The sequence below is a fragment of the Candoia aspera genome, chromosome 6 (genome assembly GCF_035149785.1).
Source record: "Candoia aspera isolate rCanAsp1 chromosome 6, rCanAsp1.hap2, whole genome shotgun sequence".
Classification (NCBI taxonomy): Eukaryota; Metazoa; Chordata; class Lepidosauria; order Squamata; family Boidae; genus Candoia; species Candoia aspera.
In genome coordinates, this window is record NC_086158.1 from 5,821,728 (window position 1) to 5,849,431 (window position 27,704).

The 27,704-nt window shown below is 43.9% G+C and overlaps 1 protein-coding gene across 1 annotated transcript in view; it reads left to right on the forward strand.

Annotated features, from left to right (window-relative positions):
- The window catches only part of LOC134499610 (cytochrome P450 2J5-like), a 42,760-nt gene that overhangs the window by 12,688 nt on the left and 2,368 nt on the right, over window positions 1-27,704 (forward strand). The window contains exons 3-9 of the mRNA XM_063306336.1: window positions 7,020-7,182; window positions 10,944-11,093; window positions 11,311-11,471; window positions 13,358-13,534; window positions 17,111-17,252; window positions 18,827-19,014; window positions 19,533-19,674. Coding sequence (XP_063162406.1) covers window positions 7,020-7,182; window positions 10,944-11,093; window positions 11,311-11,471; window positions 13,358-13,534; window positions 17,111-17,252; window positions 18,827-19,014; window positions 19,533-19,674 — 1,123 coding nt within the window. The remainder of the gene's footprint in view (window positions 1-7,019; window positions 7,183-10,943; window positions 11,094-11,310; window positions 11,472-13,357; window positions 13,535-17,110; window positions 17,253-18,826; window positions 19,015-19,532; window positions 19,675-27,704) is intronic.

The following is a 27,704-nucleotide window of genomic DNA, read 5'->3' on the forward strand; positions in this document are numbered from 1 at the left end:
GGCTTTCATTGTTCACTCTCTGGACTTGAGCCTCGGGCACTTGGTGGCTCGATGGCCTCCTTTCCCACAATGGAGGCACTGCCCTCATGCATAGCAGCAATCCTTCTCCTCGTGGCTCGCTGGGGCAGCTGTTGCTCCGCTCCGGGGTCCCTGTGATAGGGTTGTCGCCTTCTCAGTTCAACAGGTCTGCATGTAGGTGCGCTGAGCATGCTCAGCCTTTCCGGCCAGGCAGATCCATCCGTACAGTGACTCCGGATCATCTCTGCCCAGCGCCTACCTGAGGACGTCTCGGTTAAGCCCTTCTTTGAATCTCTCGATGAGTGTTGATTGGGACCAGTCGGGAACCTTGCCCACCAAAGCTTTGAATTCAAGGGCATAATCAGCTACCGATCTGGGTCCTTGGGTGAGTTCCCTGAGCGCCTCCTTAGCCCTGGCTTTGGCTAGGGGGTCTTCAAAGAACAGCTTCAAGGCAAACATGAAGTCGTCGAACGACCTGAGCTCAGAAGCATCCGCTTCTGTCAGTTGGACATACCAGTCCGCTGCTCTGCCCTTCAGCTTAGGGGTGATGGCTGATATCTTAGCCTCTTCAGAGGTGAAGCACAACCCGTATTGCTTCATGTAGTTTTTTGTATTGGTTATGAAAAAGGAGAGTTTGGTGAGGTCTCCATCGAATTTGACAGCAAAGTCCTTTGCCGCCTTCCTGGTTGGAGGGGACCCCGGTGTGGTTGGAGCTGTAGGGCCCCAGGACACCCCAGAGGACCCTCTCCATGGTGAGGCTCCATTGTGATGTCTTCTCTGGCCTCGCACCAGCTGCGGTCCACTAGGAGGAGGGGGAGGGTTGCGGGGAGCGAGGACTCTCATCGCAGCTTCCCTGGTCACCCATCGCAATCGACAGGGTTTTCAGCAGGTCTTCCATCGACTCCACCTTCGCCTCCAACCTCCTCACCCTCTCGGGGGTCACTGATCTTTCCTCTTGTCGGGTGTCAGGTCGCTTCTCTGGGGCCACTTTGGTTGACTCTCCCTCAGGAGTCAAGGGGAACCGATACTTCCACGAAGTCCCAGCCACCTCTTTCTTGGGTTCTCCCTCATCACTGGATCCCCCCAGCTCAGGGCTTGAGCTGGAGCCCCTCAGGTAGAACAAAAGGTCGGGGGGATGGGGGCTCTTCAGTGCTGGTCCAGCTTGCAGTTCCAGCTCCTCGGATGGTGGTCTTGATTCGGTCATTGCTAACTAATTTCCTCACAAGGAATATCCTTGGAAGGGGTTAATGGGAATTACAAAGATTCTCAGCTTTATGTAATGGTTGCCTATCCTAAAACACACTCAGACTCACAAGCAAAAGCTTGAATCAAATCTGGTTTATTTAAGAATAGTGTGCAAGTACAAGGAAAGCTGAGAATGAGCAGAAGCACGCCAAATACAAACTAAAAACTCTCGGTGCGAATGTAAGCCCTTCCCCCATACAACCGTTTCAAATTCCCTATCCCAGGTGCCCCTAACGAGTTCTGCTAATCAATGGGTAAAAAGACCCTGAACACAAACGATAACTCAAACACATTCCATCCCCATGAAAACAGATAGACAGCCTGGTACAAGGTCTCCCAGCAGCTCCCTTCCAACCGGAACATACGTCAGCACCATGGCATGTGAAACATTACAATGTAAGTCAAACATTGCAACGGTGAACATGACAAGAGTGTCCATTTCTATACCCCAGTCAGACACTCAATAGCCCAGATAGTCAAGTTGGGTTTTGTGAAACTCACATTTGGAAAGTTTGGCATAGAGTCTGGCATCTCTAAGTTTGCGTAACACCTTTTTGAGGAGACGTTCGTTTTCCTCCTCGGTTTCAGTGTAAATGAGATCATCTAAATAAACCAGGACCCCTTTAAATAAATGATCATGTAATACTTCATTAATTAATTGCATGAATACTCCGGGTGTCTCTGCCAACCCAAAAGGGAGGACTTTGTACTGAAATGATCCTAGTGGGCAATTAAAAGCGGTTTTCCACTCATCCCCAGCTTTTATGCGAATTCAAAAGTAGGCTTTGCAAAGACCGAGCTTGGAGAAAATCTTGCCCTTTGACAAATGAGCTAACATGTCCTTCATGAGGGGAAGAAGGTACTTGTTGACAATAGAGATGGAATTTAACCCTCAATAGTCTGTATAGAGCCAAAGCATGCCATCTTTCTTTTCCCGGAACAACACAGGAAACCCAACTGGGGAATTCGCAGGTTCAATAAACCCCCTTGACAGATTTTTGTCAATGAAGCCCCGTCGTGCCTCGAGCTCCTTCTGAGTCATCAGATAAATTTTTGGCTTGGGTAATTGAGCATTGGGGACCAACTCTATTGCACAGTCAGTTTTCCGGTGAGGGGGTAACTGATCTGGTTCCATCTCCCCAAATACGCCTGCAAATTCTTGGTATTGAGCAGGCAAGCCTTCTAAATGTGTCAAGTCAGGGCGCGGTGGGGCCATCGCTGCCCTTCCAACCCCCACACGGGCGACTATCTCCACTGTAGGAGCTTGGTAAAATCCATCTTTAAAAGTCACAGTTCTGTGCTCCCAATTTATATAGGGGCTTCGATAGGTCAGCCATGGGATCCCCAGGATTACTAAGGGATTGCCAACAGGTGCTACAATGAATTTCAAAGTCTCATGGTGGCTGCCCATTTGCATTGCCACAGTTCCAGTGAAATGGGTTGCCGCACCCCCCCACCCCGCAGCTGAACCATCCAGCTGTGTAAAGATCAAAGGACGCTGGAGGGGGAAACTTGGCAGTTCCAAAGTGGCAACCATATCAGGGTGAATTAAACACCTGGAACACCCAGAGTCAACTAAAGCCCACACCTTGGTAGACCTTGAGCAGGAATCCAATTTCACTTTTACTGCTAAAGTGGGACAGTCAGCACTCACCATAGCATCTTCGCACCCATCCTCTTCCACCTGCCTGCTGGCGCCCTTCATAGCAGGTGGTTGGCATTTCCCACCACCTCCTTAAATTTGTCTTCAGCCTCTCCCAAAAAGTAGATTAATTCTTCAGCATCAGTTGTTCCTTTGGCTGCTGTCATTCGCCGTGAAGCAGGGGGCGATTTGCCTGGTGGCTTTCCTGCTCGATCTCCAGCCTGGGCCTTCGGGCAATCAGCTGCTCGATGACCATCCTTTCTGCATCGGAGACACTGACCCCTTGCGTAGCGCCGATCTCTCTCCTCATCCCAGGCTCTCTGGCTTGGCCGGGCAGCACTCACAGCACTTCAGGGTCCTCTCATGGTGGTGTGTGGTTTTTCAGATTTTCTGGTTTGCAGGAAGGTCTGCTGAGCATTCTCAGCCTTTCCTGCCAGACAGATCTAGTCGTACAATGACTCGGGTCGTCTCTACACAATGCCCAATGCAGGACGTCTCGGTTGAATCCCTCTTTAAAATGCTCTATTAGAGTTGACTCAGACCAGTCAGTGATTTTACCAGCCAGAGCTTTAAACTCTAGAGCGTAATCAGCTACTGACATTTGGCCCTGGGTAAGATCCTTCAGCGCCTTCTTAGCTCTTGCCTTGGCTAGAGGATCTTCAAAATGCAGCTTTAACGCCCAGATGAAATCATCAAAATAATCAAGTGCAGGGGAGTCAGCATCACTTAATTGAACATACCTGTCAGCTGCTCGACCCTTCAACTTGGTGGCAATGGCATTTATTTTAGACTCTTTGGAAGGGAAAAGGTAAAGGTAAAGGTTTCCCTTGACGTAAAGTCCAGTCGTGTCCGACTCTAGGGGGCGGTGCTCATCTCCGTTTCAAAGCCTTGGAGCCGGCGTTGTCCATAGGACACTTCCGGGTCATGTGGCCAGTATGACTCACGGAACGCCGTTACCTTCCCGCCGAAGCGGTACCAATTAATCTACTCACATTTGCATGTTTTCGAACTGCTTGGTGTGCAGAAGCTGGGACGAGCAACGGGAGCTCACCCCGCCGCGCGGTTTCGAACCGCCGACCTTCCGATCGACAGCTCAGCGGTTCTCTCATATAATTCTTAGCATTAGTCAAAAAGAAAGATAACTTTGTTGGATCCCCATCAAATTTGACAGAAAAGTCTCTCACTCCACCTCTGGCTGGAGTGGAACCAGTAGGCGCTTGAGTGGTTTGGCCCCAGGTTACAGTAGCTTTACGTTTACGGGGTGGGGAAACTGATGGCCAGAGGGCTCTGCGGTGTGGAGAGTCATCCCGGAACCATCTCCGGCGCCGTTCCGCCGGTGGTCTAGATGGGAGGATGGGGATGGTTGCGGGAAGCTGGGATCTCCTCTGCGTCTCCCCTGCCCCTTCAGTGACAAAGACAAGTTTTTCAGCATGTAGTCTATCGATTCTATTTTGGCTTCCACCACTCTTAGTCTCTCAGGGGTTTGAAAGTCCCTTCTCTTTCGTGTGCCCGGTTTCCTCTCAGTCGACACCATAGTAGATTCTTTGTCTGGGGTTAGTGGGAACTGATATTTCCAGGGTGTCCCCGACGTCCCTGGTTGGGGGTCCCCCACTTCATCCAAGATGATCAACTCCATGAGCGATTCGCTTGGTGCCGGTTGCTTTGGCTCTTCCCCATTGTTGGATTCTTCTGAATCAGAATTGGAATTCGATTCATCCTTTGACAGGTCTCAGGATTCCGAAGGTTCTGTGGTGATGTTTAGTTCTCCGCTTTTGAGATAGAACTGCTCCTTTGGTATGACAAAGGTGTTGTCTACATACAGGATCCATCCTTTTGGTTGTATGTCTGGGAGTGCTGTAGTTTCTAGATGCTGCATTACGGTCTCGGCTATGAGTCCTGAGAACGGTGATCCCATGGGTGTTCCTCTGACCCGTTTGTATGTTTGTCCATCAAACTGGGAGTAGGTGGTGAGGCAGAGGTCAATGAGGTCCATGATTCTGGGTATTTCGATCGTAGTGTATTTGGCTAGGTCAGGCGTGTTGTGTCGGACTGCTGCCATGGATTCTTTTGCTAGTGCTGCACCTATAGAAGCGTGGGAGGATGGGTCCACTGATTTTCATCCACCATTGTTTGTTTGTGATTTGACCTTTCTTCCTTAGGTCATTCAGGGTCCTCTTGATCAGGTTGTCCAGCTTCTGCACTAGGTCGGTGTTTACTGGGATGTAGGTTTCTTTGTCCTCCAGTAATTCTTTGGCTTGTTTATGTATTGTGTTCTGGCCACGATCACCGTGGTTCAGCCTTTGTCTGCTGGGAGGATGGTGATGGTTTGCCCTTCACTAGGTTTTTGAGGGCTGCTCTGTCCTCTGCTGAGAGTTGGTTCTGCTTCTGGGTTCTTCTGGTCTGTGGTATGATCGTCTGCCTTATGTTTTCTCGGGTCTCTGGGGCAAATGCTGTGGTTTTCAATGCTGCTTCTAAGGCTGCAAAGAAATCAAATTGATTAGCATCGCGCATGCTATAGTTGAAGCCCTTCGGGAGGAGGTTGTGTTCTACAGGGAGAGTGGGCAGCTGGATATGTTGACTACCCATTTGGGATCAGGTACCTCTTTGCTTTTGGTGTTTGGCTTGAGCACTGTGGTTTGGAGATTTGTTTTCCTTCTTCAGCTTGTCTTAGCAATGTAGTCTTGATGGGGGTGGTCCACATTCCCGTGTGTTCTGATTCATGGTTTGTTCCAGTTGCTCCTTGGGGTGATCTGTGGTGTGCTGGTATTTGTTTAGCCTGAGGTGAGCAGCCGTGATCATTAGCCATGCCATTTTTCGGCCGCTTTGTTCAGCTATTTTCCATCCAGCTGTGCAGCTTATTGGAGATTTGTGTCTGGCACTGGTGGGCAGGGCATGCTGTCCTAGGCATCTGTGCACAAAGAATAGTTATCCCTTGGTGGGGCTTTGCCTACCTTCACATTTCTCCCATCCGCGTGCATTCTAAAGCCTTTGATGCCCATATGTGGGTCCAATAGAAGAGAATCTCTGTAGCTCAGGGTTGAGCTATGGAGTCCTTGGTGCTCTGTGAGCTTGGTTGGTTGTTTGCAGATGTTTCATTACCTGACCAGGTAGCACCATCAGTGCCAGTGAGTATGTGATAATGAAACATCTGCAAGAAAACAACTGGGCTTAGAGAGCACCAAGGAGGCCACAATAGACAGTAGCTGTCAGTTGGAACATGGGGAGTGGATGGCTTAACAAAGCAGAGAGCAAACAGGGTGAGAAAGCTTCTGAAAACCATCCAAATTGTAATGCTCAAAGGATGTGGCTCATGGACAATGTCAGGGCCAGCCTTGTTCTGAATAATACATGGACTCACTTAATAGGGATTAAGGATTTCTGGTTTATTGAAATGGTACTGACAGAGAGAAAAACAGGAATGGGGGTGCGGTGGTGAGGTGTCCTGTTTATACCCCTCTTGCGGGGTCCCGTGCTTCTCCACCCTCCATTGTCCCCATTCCCCTTGATGGGTTTCTTGATGGCTGTGTGGGTGTTTTCCTGGTTGCTGTCCTTGTCCTCTTGGGTCAGGTGTGTCCTCCAGGGCACCAGGTGCGGGTTATCGCTGCTTATCTGAAGTCCTTCTATTCATCTGCATATGAGTCCATGGGTGTGGGTGCTTTGGGTGCTTGGTTTAAGCGTTGATTTGATTATCTGCTTCCTCTCTTTCTTAATGATCATGATCCACGTTGTGAGGCTCTTTGTGCCTTGCAACGGGGTCATGACAGACAAGCTGTTTCAGACAATGACTGACTCACCTATCTGTCTGTCACAGAAGGACTGGGCATTCAGCAGATCCTCCCTCATCCCAGGCAAGGGAGAAGGGAGCCGACAAATGGGAGAGTGTGGATTTCAAGTAGAAACAGAGAAGAAGGAACATCCCAGGAGAATAAATGGAAGTAGTTAAAGAAGTTCTGGCAGGAATCTGAGGAAAACAAGAATTCTAAAGAGAAGAGAATTGCATATGCTGAAAGGTCTTAGAATTGAGCATTTAGGAAAGACTGTAGGTGACATATTACTGGCAAATAATCTGTTTTATTTGATTGTTAACATTTCTCATCTTTGATTCACCTGGCAGAATGCAAAACGATATGGAAATATATCCACCATGTTTTCAGGTCATACCCCTATAGTAGTGCTGTCTGGATTCAAAACTGTGACAGAAGGAATGACCAGCTTCGCAAAAGAATTCTCTGATCGACCAGATGATCTTTTCCTGAATGCTTTAGGGAAAGGAAGGGGTAAGTGCAAATAGTAAGGAATTGTACATAAATAACCATCACACGCTTCCAGTTTGTGGTAATATTATGCATAGCACAGAAAAAGAGTAAGTCATAACACATAAAATGATTTAAAGGCATGAGATAAGCAAAAGAAATATTGCTCAATTCCCTTTACACCTAATTATTGTCTATGTCCATATCTTTCCGTCTGGTCGGTTACACCCATACTTTGACTCAGACATTGCCTCTTTTCCTTAAACTTCTACCTCTTTCTTCTGAGGATCTCATCCACCTCATCCAGCTACAACTTTCTCCAGCTTCCCCTTCCTCTTGACCCCTTCCCTCATCCTTCATATATTTGTTTTGCAAAGTTGAGTTTCATCAATACTCTCTATAGGACCAACCGGTCGAAAGGTACTAATTTCATATTGACCACCCACATACGTCTTCAATCTACATGCGTTGATCGCCTGTCCTACCTCTTTTCGTTTTACCAAATCCACTTAACTGTATGTGTGTTGCGGTCATCCCACACAACTAATAGATTCTCAAAGTGTGATAAGAAAATATTCTTCCAACTTCTGTTGCATCTGGTTTATAAAAAGTTAATTCTTGATTCAAGTTATATTTATGTCACATTAGAAAAAATAAGATAACTATTGCTTGTAGCTATTGAAGATGTTAGGAGGACATGCTCTTTATTATGTTTATTAATCAATTCAACAAAGGACTGAGTTACTAGCAAATAATCTCAGATGAGCTCTGATGTGGAAAGGAAAAAGGCATAGGATGTGTCTAACAGATATAACTGTTGGAGAACTTAAGCTTATCATCTGCTGTATGTTGGAAGTCAGCATTTTAGTATGATAGCATTTGACTGAAATCAGTGGGGTGAGGTGAGGCGTGTATAAGATGGAATGGAACCAGTTTGGGGTTTCCTGGTATGGCCAGATTTCTATGGTAATTGGCAGAGGGAAGTTTGATGATGAGAACTGGCCATGCCAGAATAACTGTGACCAACACTTTGGTGCAGATCCTCATTTCTGGGCCAGTATCTCTTGGAGGCAGGGAGGTCAGATTGCTAGGAGCCTTGTTCTCAGGCTACTGTTGGTAAATCTTAGGTCGATTTGGAGTAAGACCTCATCCATGCACAATATGGTGGAAGATGAACAAACTGATTGGGCACATTTTACTGGGGAACGTAAGGGTTGGGGGTTTCAACTACCAAAACCTGTGGATGGGTCCAGTGCTGCTTAGGAATTATGGTCAAAGTGGCAACCATGGGCTTCTCCCCAGTTATCTCAGCCCCACTTCATATTGGCAGTTACATGGTAGACTTCATGTTCACCTCAGAGGAAATGGTGCATGATCTGGAAACGGAGGAGATTGTCATCAGCCTTTCTCCAGTGGTCAGCTGATTTCTTAGTCAAGCTGCAGGTTATTGTCATGGATGGCAGACTAATTAAGACGGTCACCTGCTGATAAGTCTGAAAGTTCCAATACACTTAAGTAATTACATTACTTAATTACTTCCATTGTTTAATTATTTCACTTACTGATTGATTGGATTGGTTTTTTGGTTGGTTGGTTTTATACCCCACCATAATCAGTTGAGTCTCAGCCATTTATGATGACTGCAGGATGACAATTTAAACATCTTCGTTAATGACCAACATAAATGACAACAAAGAGAAGGAAACAATAAAAATGACACAATACATTAAGCCAACAGAATCATGAAAAGTTGGTTCTGGAGAGCTTCCTGAAGACAGTAGGGAGCGGGCAAATGAGCACAAGGCCATTCCTTAGGAACTGCACAGAAAGGCAGCATTTAGGTAACATTAAGAATCCCTTATTTTTAAAAAAAGTTAGGAGCACTTTGGTTTTTAGAGACTTATATTAATGCAGTAATTTGGCTTTCACTTTTCCAGCCTGTCAGCTAATAATTTTGAATTTTTGTAATCAACTTGATTTATATTTGTTCCAGGATCAAAATACCATTTCTCAAAATATATTTATTTATTTATTTCTCTATCAAATGTATGCACTGCCCCTCTTATCTCTTCCGACTCATGAGCATTTCAAGGAATATTGTCCCTCATATGGGCATTAAGAAGGTTAATGACAATGCATCTTGGGTTTTGCTACCTTGTTTGCTTTACTTTACTGTATAAACTCTAGAAATAAAGTTCCATGACTTTTTTCTAATTGCCTGTCCATTAGTCCCAAACGAAAAGCCTCTGGTTTCAATTGGACTTTAATCTTTAAAATCTTCTGGATTAATGCATGTATTTGTATCGAACCTTTTTAGCTGTTTTACACATCCACCAAGCATACTAAAATATCCCTTCTTGTTGTTCCTATTTCCATCAAAGATTCAAAGTCCCTTTACACATTTGAGACAATTTCTCTGGTGACAGATACCAATGATACATCATTTTATAAAAGTTCTCTTCAAGATTAGAACATAATGTAAATTTCAATCCTTTCAGCCACATATTTTCCCATTGATCCATTTGTATATTGTAACCAAGGTTTTTGGCCCATTTTATCATACATTCTTTCACTTCTTCTGCTTCTGTCTCATATGTCAATAGAGGTTTATACATTTTATCAATAACGTGTTCCTCATTTGTGCACAATTCTATTTCAAACTCAATCTTAGATTGTACAAAACCATAAAGTATTTTATCCACTTTAACTCTTTCTGATAATTTTACATAAGAAAACCATTGACAAGATATCCTTCTACTGTTAACTCTTCTCTTGATTTTATCTTACAATTCCTTTGAGAAAATTCTAGTACATCACGGCGAGTTAACCATTTGTGTTTTCTTATTGTTTCTCCTCTATAGAATGTTTCTTGCTTCTTGGCACAACCTAGATTTCTCTTTAGTCCATACTCTAAAAATGGCCCACCTGACATAATGTCAGTAGCCGGGTCTCTTGAAATCCAACTCATATCTATTCTTGAAAAAGATCTGTGTCGTTTTGAAAAATAGCTGTACCCTCTTGAACTCCCATTCTTCTGTGCCCATACATCAACCAACCCGAAATTGTCCATCAAATCAAAGAAAACTTTTGGCAATTTACCCAGAATAATTTTAATATTTTTCTCAGAAGTCCTGTCCAGTTGGGGGGAGACCATTCCAATACCCCATCAAATACTAACTCCCATAGGAAAAATCCACTACTCTCTCCATAAATTTATAAAAAGTCACTTTATCTTCATTTGGGCATACATGGCCAGAATCTTATAAAATTGCAGCATGTCACAAGAGTTTCATATTCCCACCTGAAATCCAGAGAGATTTTTGGCAAGAACTAGATCTAACCATTTTTCACATGAAAGTTATCAGAAATGGTTTATCATTGTCTGCGGATGGCCTCAGATATTGGACTTTCAGATGGTCACACCTGAAAGAAAACTAAAATTTTCACCACCCAGTTTGTAAAAGTGGTATGCCTGACTCACCAGGTAATATTAAGAGTTTGATTTTTTTTCCTATTCCTCCTTCATTTCCACAAAGACTTTCACCTCCTCTCCTTCTCGCCTAACCTGCTTTTACCACACCAGGTACGATTGGTTCTTAGATGGCTAAAGGTTCACATGCCTGTAAGGTAAGGAACCAGCTGCAGACATTAAGGTTATTGGTAAAGAGAACCTCCTCCCCTCCAGGGCACCGTCAAGCCACGAAAAGATTTGCAAAGTCTCATCAACCATTTTTTTACATGAATGTTATCGGAAATAATTCATCACTGTCTGATGATGCCCTCAGGAATTATTCTTTCAAACGGCCACACCTGGAAACAGCAGCGACACATCGGCGTCTCTGCTTTGCGGAAGCTGGGCCTGGGGAAGAAGAGCCTTGAGCATCAAATAGAGGAAGTTGCTCAGAAGCTGGTAGAGATCTTTGCACAAACAAAGGGTATGTCATTTGGGGCAAAGACACGGGCTCATGTCCCTGTCTGCAGAAGTCTTTTCCACTCTGGGCATTTCAAATAAAAACAGATATATTTGATATTAAAAAAAAAAATGACGAGAGTTCCCAATTTGCTTCCCTCATCCCCTTAGGAGTCCTGTTCTTTAGTATTAATGGGTTAACAGGAGAGGCTGAATTAATTATAAAATATCTTCATTTGCAGGACAGCCATTTGACCCTTTAATTCCAGTGCTAAATTCAGTTTGTAATGTCATATGTGCTTTGAGTTTTGGACATCAGTTTGCTCCTGAAGATGAAAACTTCCAGAAGCTCATTCAAGCCGTTAAAATTATTTTGAAAGTCATTGGTGAATTTTTCCATATGGTGAGTCATATTTTCTACTAAAGAGACAAAGGTCCCCAGAACCCTACGTTTCTACCAGTATTGACTGAATGTAAGGCATGACAATCACAGAAAGTAAGGCATGGAGGACGCCTTGTAAGTCATCTAAGATACTTCTCTCCCCAGTATGTGCGTGTGCCTTCGAGTCAGTCCTGGAGACTGCCTGAACAAGTCTCTGCAGTTCTCTTGCCAAGATTTCAGAAGTGGTTTGCCATGCCCTCTTCCTAGGGCTGAGAGAGAGGGACTGGCCCAGGGTCACCCAGTTGATTGAGTGCCTGAGTCTAGAAGATCTCATGGTCTTCTGGTTTCTAGGCTGGTGCCTTAACCACTGCACCAAAGTGGCTCTCCCCAGTGCAAGAATCCATCATTTCAGTACCACCAGCAGATGCCCATCTACCCCATGTTTAAACACCCACCTCTAGAAAAAGATGATCCACCACTTCCTCAGCCCATCATTGAACAGTTCCTACCATTATCTCTTGACACCCAAGAAAAATCTGCTTCCTTATAATTTAAACCCATTATGTTCCCCTGGCTTCTGGAGCAACTCTGAGCCATCCTGCTTCTCTTCTACGCGATGCTCCTTCAGATACCTGAGGGCAGCGATCATGGTCCCTTGCAGTCTTCTTTTCTCCGGGCTAAACCGACCTACTGCTTCCAATGGTTCCTTTTAAGTTTTTCCTTCCAAGACCCTGGTCATGTCAGCTGCTCTCCCCCAAATACACTTCAATTTGTAAATGTTGTTCTGAAGTTCAGTGTAGAGAACTAGATGCAATATTCCACTGGGGTCTGAATTATGAGGAATCAGAGGAACAATGATTCCTCTTGATCTTGACGCTGTGCTTCTGCTGATCTACCCTAGGACTCCTTTTTCATTTCTGGCAGCTGCAACACCTTGTTAGCTTATGGTCAGCTAGTGATCCAACAAGACAGCTAGATTCTTTTCACATGTATTGTCTCCCATAATACAGAAATATGCCTTTGATTTTTCCTACTTGTATGTAAGATTTTTCATGTGTTCCTGTCAAGATTCTCTTGAATACAGTCTTCTAAGGCGTTTTCTTATACCCCCTCCCCCACACCTTTGTGTCATCTGCAAATCTGATAATCGTATCTTCTAACTTTCCTTCAGGTCAGAATGCAGGGCCTAGAATGTAGCTGTGTTACACCTCTCAACACCTCCTCTGAACCTGCGAACTCTCCAGTCATACCTGTGGCTCTGGGTGGCTGACAGGGTTAAAACAGACAAACCCACCAGATATAACCCCCCAACCCAAGGATAAACAATGACCTCACTTGCCATCAGGAATAACAGAGTTCATCTAGCCACTTGACTCAAACGTTTTTGGAAACGATCAGGTCTTCAGTGCCTTCTCAAATGCTAACAGGGTTGGGGACGTCTGAATCGCTTTGATCAGGGATGCCCATTTTTCTTCCAAAGATTATCCTGAGGTGCTAACTCAAGCAAACTAGACAACAAACTAGCAGACTGTGAAAATCCAACCCATGTAGTTAATGGATTATTGAGCCTGGAATCCATTTGGGCTAATGTATTAAATCACAGCTCAGTTAGCCACAGGTGAGCATATTTACAGAGGCTCCTGTAGATAAGAAGAGAATATTATCACAGTTTTTTAATAATCTTTATCCCTCAAACATTATCTGTGTTCTAGAAATAGTTAGAAACAGAGTTTGTCTGGGGGGCTTTGGGGGTCTGACACCATATACTGTTTGCCATGTTTTCCTGAGTTTGTAATATTTGTGTTTGATTATTAAGTGCTATCTGTTACTGTGGGCCTCTGAGAGCCTTCTATAATTGTGTTGGGAAATAAATAAAAAACTTTTGCTGTTTTTCTGTTTTCAATTAGATGTATAATTTCTTCCCACGGTTAATGAACTACCTCCCAGGGCCCCACAAGGAGGCCCTGGCTTCTGCAGAGTTGATCCGTTCCTTTGCAAAGCAGGAAATAGAGGAACACAAGGAATTCCACTCTCTGCACGAGCCACAAGATTTCATCGATCACTACCTTCTTCAGATGGAGAAGGTATGGGTTTCTTGTAGTTCAATACGTGGGCAAGGAATTATGATGACCTTCCTGGCTAGAAGTAAACAGGAGGAGTACTGATATTGTGTTCCTTCATTTTGGGTCTTTCTTTATTTTTCATTCAGTTCCAATTTTGAATTTAGCCTATGCTAAATTCAGTTTTACTGGACAAAACGCCTAAAAGAGATGTTATTTTCATCACGGGAGACTGGAATGCTAAGGTGGGCAGTCAAATGACACCTGGAATTATAGGTCAGCATGGCCTGGGAGAACAAAACGAAGCAGGACATAGGCTGATAGAATTTTGCCAAGACAACTCACTCTGCATAAGAAACACTCTCTTCCAGCTACCTAAGAGATGGCTTTATACATGGACTTCACCAGATGGACAACACCAAAATCAGATTGACTACACCCTTTGCAGCCAAAGATGGCAGACATCTATACAGTTGGTAAAAACAAGACCTGGAGCTGACTGTAGTTCAGATCACGAACTTCTTCTTGCTCAATTTAGGATCAGACTAAAGAGATTAGGGAAGACCCACAGATCAGCTAGATATGAGCTCACTAATATTCCTAAGGAATATGTAGTGGAGGTGAAGAATAGATTTAAGGGACTGGACTTAGTAGATAGGGTCCTGGAAGAACTCTGGACAGAAGTTGGCAGCATTGTTCAGGAGGCGGCAACAAAATACATCCCAAAGAAAGAGAAAACCAAGAAGGCAAAATGGCTGTCTGCTGAGACACTAGAAGTAGCTCAAGAAAGAAGGAAAGCAAAAGGCAACAGTGATAGGGGGAGATATGCCCAATTAAATGCAAAATTCCAGAGGTTAGCCAGAAGAGAAAAGGAATTATTTTTAAACAAACAATGTGCGGAAGTGGAAGAAGACAATAGAATAGGAAGGACAAGAGACCTCTTCCAGAAAATTAGAAACATCGGAGGTAAATTCCATGCAAAAATGGGTATGATCAAAAACAAAGATGGCAAGGACCTAACAGAAGAAGAAGAGATCAAGAAAAGGTGGCGAGAATATACAGAAGACCTGTATAGGAAGGACGACAATATTGGGGATAGCTTTGACGGTGTGGTCAGTGAGCTAGAGCCAGACATCCTGAAGAGTGAGGTTGATTGGGCCTTAAGAAGCATCACTAATAACAAGGCAGCAGGAGACAGTATCCCAGCTGAACTGTTCAAAATCTTGCAAGATGATGCCTGTCAAGGTAATGCATGCTATATGCCAGCAAATTTGGAAAACAAAAGAATGGCCATCAGATTGGAAAAAATCAACTTATATCCCCATACCAAAAAGGGAAACACTAAAGAATGTTCAAACTATCAAACAGTGGCACTCATTTCACAGGCCAGTAAGGTAATGCTCAAGATCCTGCAAGGAAGACTCAGCAGTTCATGGAGCGAGAATTGCCAGATGTACAAGCTGGGTTTAGAAAAGGCAGAGGAACTAGGGACCAAATTGCCAATATCCACTGGATAATGGAAAAAGCCAGGGAGTTTCAGAAAAACATCTATTTCTGTTTTATTGACTATTCTAAAGCCTTTGACTGTGTGGACCATAACAAATTGTGGCAAGTTCTTAGTGGTATGGGGATACCAAGTCATCTTGTCTGCCTCCTGAGGAATCTGTATAACGACCAAGTAGCAACAGTAAGAACAGACCACGGAACAATAGACTGGTTTAAGATTGGGAAAGGAGTACGGCAGGGCTGTATACTCTCACCCCACCTATTCAACTTTTATGCAGAACACATCATGCGACAAGCTGGGCTTGAGGAATCCAAGGCTGGAGTTAAAATCTCTGGAAGAAACATTAACAATCTCAGATATGCAGATGAACCACTTTGATGGCTGAAAGCAAAGAGGAACTGAGGAGCCTTATGATGAAGGTGAAAGAAGAAAGTACAAAAGCTGTCTTGCAGCGAAACCTGAAAAAAAACAAGATTATGGCAACCAGCTTGATTGATAACTGGCAAATAGAGGGAGAAAACATAGAGGCAGTGAAAGACTTTGTATTCCTAGTTGCGAATATTACTGCAGATGCTGACTGCAGTCAGGAAATCAGAAGACGTTTAATCCTTGGGAGAAGAGCAGTGACAAATCTCAGTAAAATAGTCAAGAGCAGAGACATCACTCTGACAACAAAGGTCCGCATAGTTAAAGCAACGGTGTTCCCCATAGTAACATATGGCTGCGAGAGCTGGACCATAAGGAAGGCTGAGCGAAGGAAGATGGATGCTTTTGAACTGTGGTGTTGGAGGAAAATTCTGAGAGTGCCTTGGACTGCAAGAAGATCAAAGCAGTCCATCCTCCAGGAAATAAAGCCAGACTGCTCACTTGAGGGCATGATATTAGAGGCAAAACTGAAATACTTTGGCCACATAATGAGAAGACAGGACACCCTGGAGAAGATGCTGATGCTAGGGAGAGTGGAGGGCAAAAGGAAGAGGGGCCGACCAAGGGCAAGATGGATAGATGATATTCTATAGGTGATGGACTCGTCCCTGGGGGAGCTGGGGGTGTTGACGACTGACAGGAAGCTCTGGTGTGGGCTGGTCCATGAAGTCACGAAGAGTTGGAAGCGACTGAACAAATAAATAAACCACAAATTAGTTTGCTTCTAAATAAGAGCTATATTGTACCTCTGCTCTCGTTAGACACGGAAGGTTCTTTGTGGTGGGGGGAGATGGAAATGAGTGGCTTACATTTGTCGTCTTCTCACTCCTACCACTCCTTGGAGGGTAAGGACTTTTGATTAAGTCATACTTGACTCATTCCTGAAATGATTGGAAAAGGACAGATACTTTCACAAAGTATTTTGAACATTTTGAAATAAGGAAAAAAGATCTCCAATGTTTTCACAAAAAGACTCAGAATGGTTTTTTTAGAAGGAACTTTAATCAATTTGAAGTTACTTTGCACTGTGCTCACCATTTCACCTGGTCTGTAGTGTCTCTACAGTCACAACGCATGGTAGTCCAGTAGTGCCTCACAATCAGAAGTCAGGTATGAGCCCAGCTATTTGAACTGGTCACTTTATTTCTTTTGATAACAACAGTCTTGAGTGTACCATTGGTCTGGTCAGCACATTCAAGGTATCCAGTCTTGTTAATCTTCAGCCTCCTTCCTAAACCATTAAGAGGCACCTTCCACCTTGGTATTAATTGTTTGAGGCTGCTTCATGTTTCACTGTCTATCAAGATATCATCAGCATATAACAGCATCCATGGGTGTTGTGATTGTAGGTTTCTGGTTATGGTGTCCATGCAGAGAATAAAGAGCAGTACAGAAGCTGAACACAGCAGATACATTGTATGAACTAAGTGACAGCCAGATGAGGTCATGTGGTACTTGATCAAATGCTTTTTCTAAGTCAGTCGGTGCCATGTGCCCACAGGTCTTAAAGTTGCCATGGTGGAGAAACCCTCCTCTAAGGCATTGATTGTCCTATCTAACAACCAGAAATATACTTACTTTCATGACTTGTGACAAAGTAGCAAAAATAACCACAGGAAAGTTGCATAGAATTCAATGTAATTTTCATTTTCCATTTTAAATATCAGAGCAGGAATGACCCCAACTCCACCTACAATGAAGAGAACCTGGCTCAGTGTATCCTTGATCTTTTTGGTGCTGGAACAGACACAACCTTTGCTACTCTGATGTGGGCCCTTCTCCTCTTGGCAAATCATCCGAACATCCAAGGTGAGACAAATCTGGGCATTGAGAAAAAAGGGCCACTCTGAGGTTCCAAGACACACGGGAATTATTTGAAATTATTTGAAATATTAATGGCTATTGAATGATAAACTGAATCTATTCTTCATAATAATTTTCCTATGTGGATTCTTGAACCTACAGTCAGGAATATGATCTTACCACAAATAAAGGAAAGCAAAGAATGTACTTACAGAGCTCCTTCCTTGATATCTCCAATAAAATACTGAGTGATGAACTAAAAACTCAGAATCTGTACAGATCTAAAGCATTTAACCCAGTTTAAATGCAGAAATCTACTGATGTTTTCAGATTTGGTACTTGTTTTAAGCCTAAATCGTATGTAGATGACCAAAGCAGAGTATGATAATGAACGTACAAGGGCTGCACAAAAATTTGATCCAGATTATTTTCCAGAGAATTATTGGGTTTTAGAATTTAATAGCCCCTTGTATTTTACATTTATTTATATTGTATTTTATGTTTGTAAATTGTTTTATTTTTATATGATTGTAATTGTTTATTATTATAGTTTTAACTTTCTTGTAAACCACCCAGAGTCCCTCTTTTGGGGGAGATGGGCAGTAGCAAAATCTGAATAATAAAAATAATAAATCAATAAATAAAGCACACCAGTGGATAAAGAAACTTTAAGCTTTATTATAAACTTAAGCAAACAAAGTTAAACAGAAACACAGTTTAGGCAGATTATAAAAGGTAAAGGTTCCCGTTTAGTTGTGTGCAACATGAGGGGTCAGTGCTCATCTCCGTTTCATGGCCAAAGAGCCAGCAGCGTCCAAAGACACTACAAAGGCATCAAAAGCATAGCATAAAGAGAAATCATAACATTCCTAAGCAAGTTGACACCCAGTCCCTTTTATGTTGCCAGGAGTCTCCTGACCAAGGCAACAGGGACCCCCCAGGGTGGCAATGTTCTACAGCATCCAGTGCACTGAATCTGTACAGAAGTATCCAACCTCCAAAACAATTCTAAAGGTTCTATGCAAGGCTGGCTCTGAAACCTCGTGACCAAGTTTCCATGGTACCGAGGCTGTATGGCCTGACCTTGACTGGGGTCTGGAGCACCGGTTTATGACCTCACCCCAAAAGCTTGGGAAGCTTTACGGATAAGCCAGTGCTTAACAGAACAATTGGGGGTGGGGGTTGCCCTCATCCCTCCCCCGCCACTCCAGACTTTTGGAAGGGCTGTTGGAAGAGTGGGCTTATTCTCAAAGTAACAACCTTGTGGTTTTATCTCCACCCCTCATGCCAAACAGAAATAAAAACAAGCCAATTAAACATCAGCATAACTCAAAGTAAACCCTAATCTTACTTGTGTGAGGGAGAAAATCAACATTTGTCACTTAACTCTTTGAGATAACAATGGTCTTCCGCAATGCCACTACGATTCTTTCATACTATACAAAAGGAAGATGGGATTACATTTAATGCTATGAAGGCTATTCCACTTCCTAAAATCCTACCGACGATTAAAATTAGGAAATAAATAAGTGAAGCACAATATTGGAAATGAAGCTTCTATTTCCATCATTTTTTTCTAGAGAAAGTCCAGAAGGAGATTGAAGATGTGTTTGGCTTCTCAGGGTCAATTTCCTATCAAGATCTGAAGAAGCTGCCCTACACCAATGCTGTGCTTCATGAAATGCAGCGTTTCAAGTATGTCTTGCTCCTTGGGCTTCCCAGGAAAAGTACAAAGGATGTGAAGATGATGGGTTTCCACATTCCAAAGGTAGAGAAACTCCTTCTGGCTGCATTCCAGAAGTCCAACAAGGAAGGAAAAGCAGAAGATGGCACTTGGACAGATGCCACCTGCTCAGGAACTGCCAGTTTACTTGTGCAAAATCAAATGGGCAAGAAGAGCATATTTATTTTGGGGTGGGGGGTGGTTAAAGCTAGATCCTTGAATGTTTTATAATTATTCTAGGAAAAAATGATAGGAAATTAAGGGCTGAACTTCAGTTCAGACTTGTAGTCATATATGGCCATGTTTCTTCACTGATATGTCCCCTTCCTGGGGCAACCTGGAGTGATAAAGCAATATGGAGCCAGCCCTTTGTTTTCATGGAAGGAAGGGGAGAAGGGAAGCTCAGCTGTTGAGCAGCCGCTGCTGTCAGAAACAGCTCTGGAAATGAACAGATATGGGTCCAGAAAGGCAAGCTGTGAGCAAATGCTTCATCAATGTTCTTTGACTGTTTTTGCCTGTTTGCCTTATGAAACTGCTCTGTTTGGTCATCTCTTCCTTCACAGGGGGCCTTTATTTTCCCAGACCTGCGCTCTGTTCTTCGTGATCCTGAACAATGGGAGACGCCGGAAGAATTCAACCCAAATCACTTTTTTGACAAGGATGGGAAGTTCATCGCCCGAGAAGCGTTTCTCCCATTCGGGATAGGTAAATCCGTGGGTCCAGAGCAGCTTACATTTTATAGACTCCCACCTCCACCACCCCGGGTAGCTCTGAGGTCATCATGGTCTGAATATGGAACCAAGAAATCCTTATTCCTTCTACTTTCAAAACTCAAAGAGGCTGAAGTTCTCCTTAGGCTATGAACTTTGAAGAACAAAGGAATACTAGTTATATTTAGGTTGCCAACTTACACAGTAGGGCTTTGTAAGACGTGTGCAAGATGGCACTATTATCTTGTATAAAGCACTTGTATATTGCAGCAACTATTATCTGTAAAGCCAGTAATACCTGGGGGTTAGCAAGGACTCCCGAACTTCAGACCTGCTCTTTCTGGGAGAGTTTAGTCCCTTCCAAAATAAATTCCACCTCAGTGCCCAAATCCATCTTTCTCCTTAGCAGTGGTACCTCCCTTTGGTCTGGATTTGATTTCAGCCTGTTTTCCTTCCTTGATAAAGCCAACCATTTCTCAAGATGAAGCCACCTTGAAGGATACTGGCTATATCATTCGAGTTGGGGGGTAGGAAGCACTAGACATGGGATCATGTACTGATGTCACTCCACTCCCACACTCCATTCACCTGTCCCAGGTTCAATGATCTAATGATATAGTAATCCCCCAGAATCACCTTCTGGGTATAATCCCACAGGGAAGATTGGAACCACTGTGCCCCAAAAGCCCAGTTCCAAACGAAGGCCCAGAAGGATGCCATGGTCGGTGACCTGAAAGCAACTGAGGGATGCAGGAGAATTAGCCTTCCTCACATCATGTTTCTGGCATAGCTCATTTGCCAAGATAACCAAAACAGATTCAGTAGCAAAGTCTGGATAAAGCCCCACCTGAAATGGGCCCAGTTTCATCCAAATGCATCTAGAGCTGGGAGACCATTGCTCTCTGGATCACCAGTAATATTTAAGAATTCTCTATAATCATTCTTCAGCAAGGATTGTTACCTTGTCGTGGTGCTGGAGCTTCAGCACCTCAATGATGCCATGAGCTAAACCGTGAAGGGCCACCCAAGACGGGAAGGTCATGACAGAGAGGTCAGACTAAATGCGATCCCTGGGGAAGGTAATGGCAACCCACCCCAGTATTCTTGCCGTGAAAACTAAATGGATCAGTACAACCAGAGATATGTTGGTATACCATCGGAAGATGAGACCCCCAGGTCGGAGGATGGTCAAAATGCTACTGGGGAGGAACAGAGGATGAGTTCAACTAGCCCCAGACGTGATGACGCAGCTAGCTCAAAGCCGAAAGGACGGCTAGCGGCCAACGGTGCTGGTGGTGAACGGCGAATCCAATGTTCTAAGGATCAACACACCATTGGAACCTGGAATGTAAGATCTATGAGCCAGGGCAAATTGGATGTGCTTATTGGTGAGATGTCAAGATTAAAGATAGACATTTTGGGTGTCAGTGAACTGAAATGGACTGGAATGGGCCACTTCACATCAAATGACCACCAGATCTACTACTGTGGACAAAAGGACCACAGAAGAAATGGAGTAGCCTTCATAATTTATAGTAAAGTGGCTAAAGCAGTGCTTGGATACAATCCAAAAAACGACAGAATGATCTCAATTCGAATTCAGGGCAAGCCATCTAACATCACAGGGACCCAAATATACGCCCCAACCACAAATGCTGAAGAAGCTGAAATAGAGCAGTTCTATGAGGATCTGAAGCACCTACTGGACAACACGCCTAAAAGAGATGTTATTTTCATCACAGGAGACTGGAATGGTGTGCAGTCAAATGACACCTGGAATTACAGGTAAGTATCACCTGGGAGAACAAAATGAAGCAGGACACAGGCTGGTAGAATTTTCCAAGACAATTCACTCTGCATAACAAATACTCTCTTCCAACAACCTAAGAGACGGCTTTATACATGGACTTCACCAGATGGACAACACCAAAATCAGATTGACTACATCCTTTGCAGCCAAAGGTGGCGGACATCTGTACAGTCGGTAAAAACAAGGCCTGGAGCTGACTGTAGTTCAGATCACGAACTTCTTCTTGCACAATTTAGGATCAGACTAAAGAGATTAGGGAAGACCCACAGATCAGCTAGATATGAGCTCACTAATATTCCTAAGGAATATGCAGTGGAGGTGAAGAATAGATTTAAGGGACTGGACTTAGTAGATAGGGTCCCGGAAGAACTCTGGACAGAGGTTGGCAGCATTGTTCAGGAGGCGGCAACAAAATACATCCCAAAGAAAGAGAAAACCAAGAAGGCAAAATGGCTGTCTGCTGAGACACTAGAAGTAGCCCAAGAAAGAAGGAAAGCAAAAGGCAACAGTGATAGGGGGAGATATGCCCAATTAAATGCAAAATTCCAGAGGTTAGCCAGAAGAGATAAGGAATTATTTTTAAACAAGCAATGTGCGGAAGTGGAAGAAGACAATAGAATAGGAAGGACAAGAGACCTCTTCCAGAAAATTAGAAACATTGGAGGTAAATTCCAGGCAAAAATGGGTATGATCAAAAACAAAGATGGCAAGGACCTAACAGAAGAAGAAGAGATCAAGAAAAGGTGGCAAGAATATACAGAAAACCTGTATAGGAAGGATAACAATATCGGGGATAGCTTTGACGGTGTGGTCGGTGAGCTAGAGCCAGACATCCTGAAGAGTGAGGTTGAGTGGGCCTTAAGAAGCATTGCTAATAACAAGGCAACAGGAGACGACGGCATCCCAGCTGAACTGTTCAAAATCTTGCAAGATGATGCTGTCAAGGTAATGCATGCTATATGCCAGCAAATTTGGAAAACACAAGAATGGCCATCAGACTGGAAAAAATCAACTTATATCCCCATACCAAAAAAGGGAAACGCTAAAGAATGTTCAAACTATCGAACAGTGGCACTCATTTCACATGCCAGTAAGGTAATGCTCAAGATCCTGCAAGGTAGACTTCAGCAGTTCATGGAGCGAGAATTGCCAGATGTACAAGCTGGGTTTAGAAAAGGCAGAGGAACTAGAGACCAAATTGCCAATATCCGCTGGATAATGGAAAAAGCCAGGGAGTTTCAGAAAAACATCTATTTCTGTTTTATTGACTATTCTAAAGCCTTTGACTGTGTGGACCATAACAAATTGTGGCAAGTTCTTAGTGGTATGGGGATACCAAGTCATCTTGTATGCCTCCTGAAGAATCTGTATAACGACCAAGTAGCAACAGTAAGAACAGACCACGGAACAACAGACTGGTTTAAGATTGGGAAAGGAGTACGGCAGGGCTGTATACTCTCACCCTACCTATTCAACTTGTATGCAGAACACATCATGCGACAAGCTGGCCTTGAGGAATCCAAGGCTGGAGTTAAAATCTCTGGAAGAAACATTAACAATCTCAGATATGCAGATGATACCACCTTGATGGCTGAAAGTGAAGAGGAACTGAGGAGCCTTATGATGAAGGTGAAAGAAGAAAGTGCAAAAGCTGGTTTGCAGCTAAACCTCAAAAAAACCAAGATTATGGCAACCAGCTTGATTGATAACTGGCAAATAGAGGGAGAAAATGTAGAAGCAGTGAAAGACTTTGTATTCCTAGGTGCAAAGATTACTGCAGATGCTGACTGCAGTCAGGAAATCAGAAGACGCTTAATCCTTGGAAGAAGAGCAATGACAAATCTCGATAAAATAGTTAAGAGCAGAGACATCACACTGACAACAAAGGCCCGCATAGTTAAAGCAATGGTGTTCCCTGTAGTAACATATGGCTGCGAGAGCTGGACCATAAGGAAGGCTGAGCGAAGGAAGATCGATGCTTTTGAACTGTGGTGTTGGAGGAAAATTCTGAGAGTGCCTTGGACTGCAAGAAGATCCAACCAGTCCATCCTCCAGGAAATAAAGCCAGACTGCTCACTTGAGGGAACAATATTAAAGGCAAAACTGAAATACTTTGGCCACATAATGAGAAGACAGGACACCCTGGAGAAGATGCTGATGCTAGGGAGAGTGGAGGGCAAAAGGAAGAGGGGCCGACCAAAGGCAAGGTGGATGGATGATATTCTAGAGGTGACGGACTCGTCCCTGGGGGAGCTGGGGGTGTTGACGACCGACAGGAAGCTCTGGCGTGGGCTGGTCCATGAAGTCACGAAGAGTCGGAAGCGACTAAACGAATAAACAACAAAACAAGCTGGGTTTAGAAAAGGCAGAGGAACTAGAGACCAAATTGCCAATATCCGCTGGATAATGGAAAAAGCCAGGGAGTTTCAGAAAAACATCAATTTCTGTTTTATTGACTATTCTAAAGCCTTTGACTGTGTGGACCATCACAAATTGTGGCAACTTCTTAGTGGTATGGGGATACCAAGTCATCTTGTCTGCCTTCTGAAGAATCTGTATAACGACCAAGTAGCAACAGTAAGAACAGACCACAGAACAATGGACTGGTTTAAGATTGGGAAAGGAGTACGGCAGGGCTGTATACTCTCACCCTACCGATTCAACTTGCATGCAGAACACATCATGCGACAAGCTGGGCTTGAGGAATCCAAGGCTGGAATTAAAATCTCTGGAAGAAACAATAACAATCTCAGATATGCAGATGATACCACTTTGATGGCTGAAAGCGATGAGGAACTGAGGAGCCTTATGATGAAGGTGAAAGAAGAAAGTGCAAAAGCTGGCTTGCAGCTAAACCTCAAAAAAACCAAGATTATGGCAACCAGCTTGATTGATAACTGGCAAATAGAGGGATAAAATGTAGAAGCAGTGAAAGACTTTGTATTCCTAGGTGCAAAGATTACTGCAGATGTTGACTGCAGTGAAGAAATCAGAAGATGCCTAATCCTTGGGAGAAGAGCAATGACAAATCTCGATAAAATAGTTAAGAGCAGAGACATCACACTGACAACAAAGGCCCACATAGTTAAAGCAATGGTGTTCCCCGTAGTATCATATGGCTGCGAGAGCTGGACCATAAGGAAGGCTGAGAGAAGGAAGATGGATGCTTTTGAACTGTGGTGTTGGAGGAAAATTCTGAGAGTGCCTTGGACTGCAAGAAGATCAAACCAATCCATCCTCCAGGAAATAAAGCCAGACTGCTCACTTGAGGGCATGATATTAGAGGCAAGACTGAAATACTTTGGCCACATAATGAGAAGACAGGACACCCTGGAGAAGATGCTGATGCTAGGGAGAGTGGAGGGCAAAAGGAAGAGGGGCCGACCAAGGGCAAGATGGATAGATGATATTCTAGAGGTGACGGACTCGTCCCTGGGGGAGCTGGGGGTGTTGACGACCAACAGGAAGCTCTGGCGTGGGCTGGTCCATGAAGTCATGAAGAGTCGGAAGCGACTAAAAGAATAAACAACAACTATAATAATTGGTTAAGGGGTGATTAAGCACTGTTAGTGCACTACGATCTAAAATTAATTAAGAATGAAAATACTGAAATAAATTGAAATATAATACTATGTTATGAAATTCTAAATCTGTGTGATGGTGCAGCATATATGTGCAGATGGTAGCACAATACTGGGCAACCTGGAAGGATATTTTCAGGTCCTTGTCTGAAAGAAGTAGCATTATTTAAAAATCATACTCCCCGCCTGGAAATTTCTTCAGTAATGGATATATAAGGATCTGTCTAGAGTCCTTATATAGGGAACAGTATAGTATCATATGCCTTAGAGTTTCTATTGAGCCGTCACCAGATGGACATAACCAAAGGCGCATAGGAGTACCCTTAAAACGTCCAAACAGGACTCCTGAGGGCAGTGCGTCCAGTCTGGCTAAGGTGAGAGCTTTACGAAATTTCAAAATTGTGATGGATGACAAATAAGCTGGAATGAACCCTTCTGGAAGAAAATGGCAGATATTGGGGTATAGCACCTTACTTAAATTTGTTTGGAGATCTATATCCCAGATTCTTTGTTTCAGGGCAGTTCTAGCATTATCAAATCCTAATGAGCACAGGCTTTGCATAGAGACGCCCAGTAATTTTTAAATTGCACAGTCAACCAAAATAGGTGGATGATGGGCTGGAACTTGAATTATTGGATTTCGATAAAAATTGAAAGGTAATGGAGCTAATACGCAACCTTGTCATAAACCTCTATAAGTTCAGACTGCTTTAGATAGATGTCCCCAGGGGGTGCATCTAATTTTCAGGGGGGTGTTTGAATAAAGCGACTGAATAAGAGCTAGCAGCCTTTTTTCAATCATGGAATGTCTCAGACTATCCTGCGAACCTCTCCCTTGGTATTAGGTCAAAAGCTGACTTAAAATCAACATGGTTGCAAAAAAGGAACCACAAAGGGGGTGGGGGTAGAATATGTTTCTGCCAAATGGTGGAAGAACCAAACCATGATCTGGTGTTGACTGTTCCTCTCTAAATCCGGCCTGTTCTTCAGCAATAATATTTTCATTCTGTACCCAATCCACTAACTTTGAATATAAAAAATCTGGCATAAAGCTCATTTATTCTGTTTAATGAACTGATAGGCCTATAATTTGTTGGGTCAAGTCTATTTCCTTTATTTTTGTATATTGGTACAACAACTCCAGTCAGATGGAAATTGTCCTGTGTTATTAATGTATGTAAATAACACAGGGAGTTGGGGGTGGGCGGTCCCAGTCGGTGTTGATAGGGGAGATTGGCCCCACGGCCCCTTCTTTGTGGGGTGCCACAGGGATCAGTACTCTCCCCTCTCCTTTTTAACATCTACATGAAACTGCTGGGTGAGATCATCCGTCACCATGGGATGAGGTATCATCAGTATGCTGATGATACTCAATTGTATGTCTCCATCCCGGGTGAAATAAGTGATGCCGTGACCACCCGTTCCGAGTGTCTGGGGGCTGTGGGGGCCTGGATGGGGAACAACAGGCTTCAACGGAACCCTGGTAAGACCGAGTGGCTGTGGGTTAATGGTTCTTCTGTATCCGGGACATTAACATCTCTTGTTCTGGATGGGGTTGCACTGCCCCAGACAGACCCGGTGCGTAACTTGGGGGTCCTCCTGGACTCACGGCTCCTGCTCAAAGAGCAGGTGGCAGCTGTGGCCAGGAGGGCCTTTGTGCAGCTACCTGCTGTGCACCAGTTACGCCCCTTCCTGGACCAGGAGGCCCTTCGAACAGTCACTCATGCCCTTGTTATCTCTCAGATAGACTATTGCAATGTGCTCTACATGGGGCTACCCTTGAAAAGTATCCAGAAGCATCAGCTGGTCAAGAATGCAGCTGCGCAAGCTGTTTTTGGTGCCCCCAGAAGGGCACATGTAACACCACTGCTGCATGAGCTGCATTGGGTACCAGTTTGCTTCCAGGTCCAATTCAAGGCGTTGGTTATTACCTTTAAAGCCTTACATGGCATGGGACCAGGTTACCTGAGGGACCACCTCTTCCCCATTACATCAACCCGTCCCACCCGATCGTGCACAGGGGGCATGTTGCAGACCCCGTCTGCAAGAGAATTCCATCTGGCAGGGTCCAGGAAGCGGGCCTTCTCTGCAGTAGCTCCCGACCTGTGGAACATGCTGCCCCCAGAGGTGAGATTGGCCCCATTGCTCCTGGGCTTTTGGCGGAGTCTGAAGACCTGGTTCTGCTGCCTCGCTTGGGGTGGAGAGGGGAATAGAGTTACATGGGGATGGTTGTTATAGACCACTCCTCCCACACGTGGACTGTTTTAGATCTTTCATCGCTTAGATTTTTATTCTTTATTTTTATTTCTATTTATAGTATTTTTATTGTATTTTATTATTCTGATGGTTTTAATCATTTGTTGTAAACCTCCCAGAGGCCTCTGATGGGAGGAGATGGGCAGGGATAAATTAGATAGATAAATAAATAAATAAATAAATAAATAAGATAAGGTGGCCAAAACTGGGGCCCACCAGTCTCTGTTTTCCCCTATTAATTCTGGGGGGATAAAATCACCTCCGGATGCTTTACCTGGTTTTAGTTGGACAATAAGATCTTTAACCTCAGCTATGGATACTGGCAGCCAATCCGGGAGGTCATTGCAAGAGGGAATCACATCTGAGATTACAGCAGAT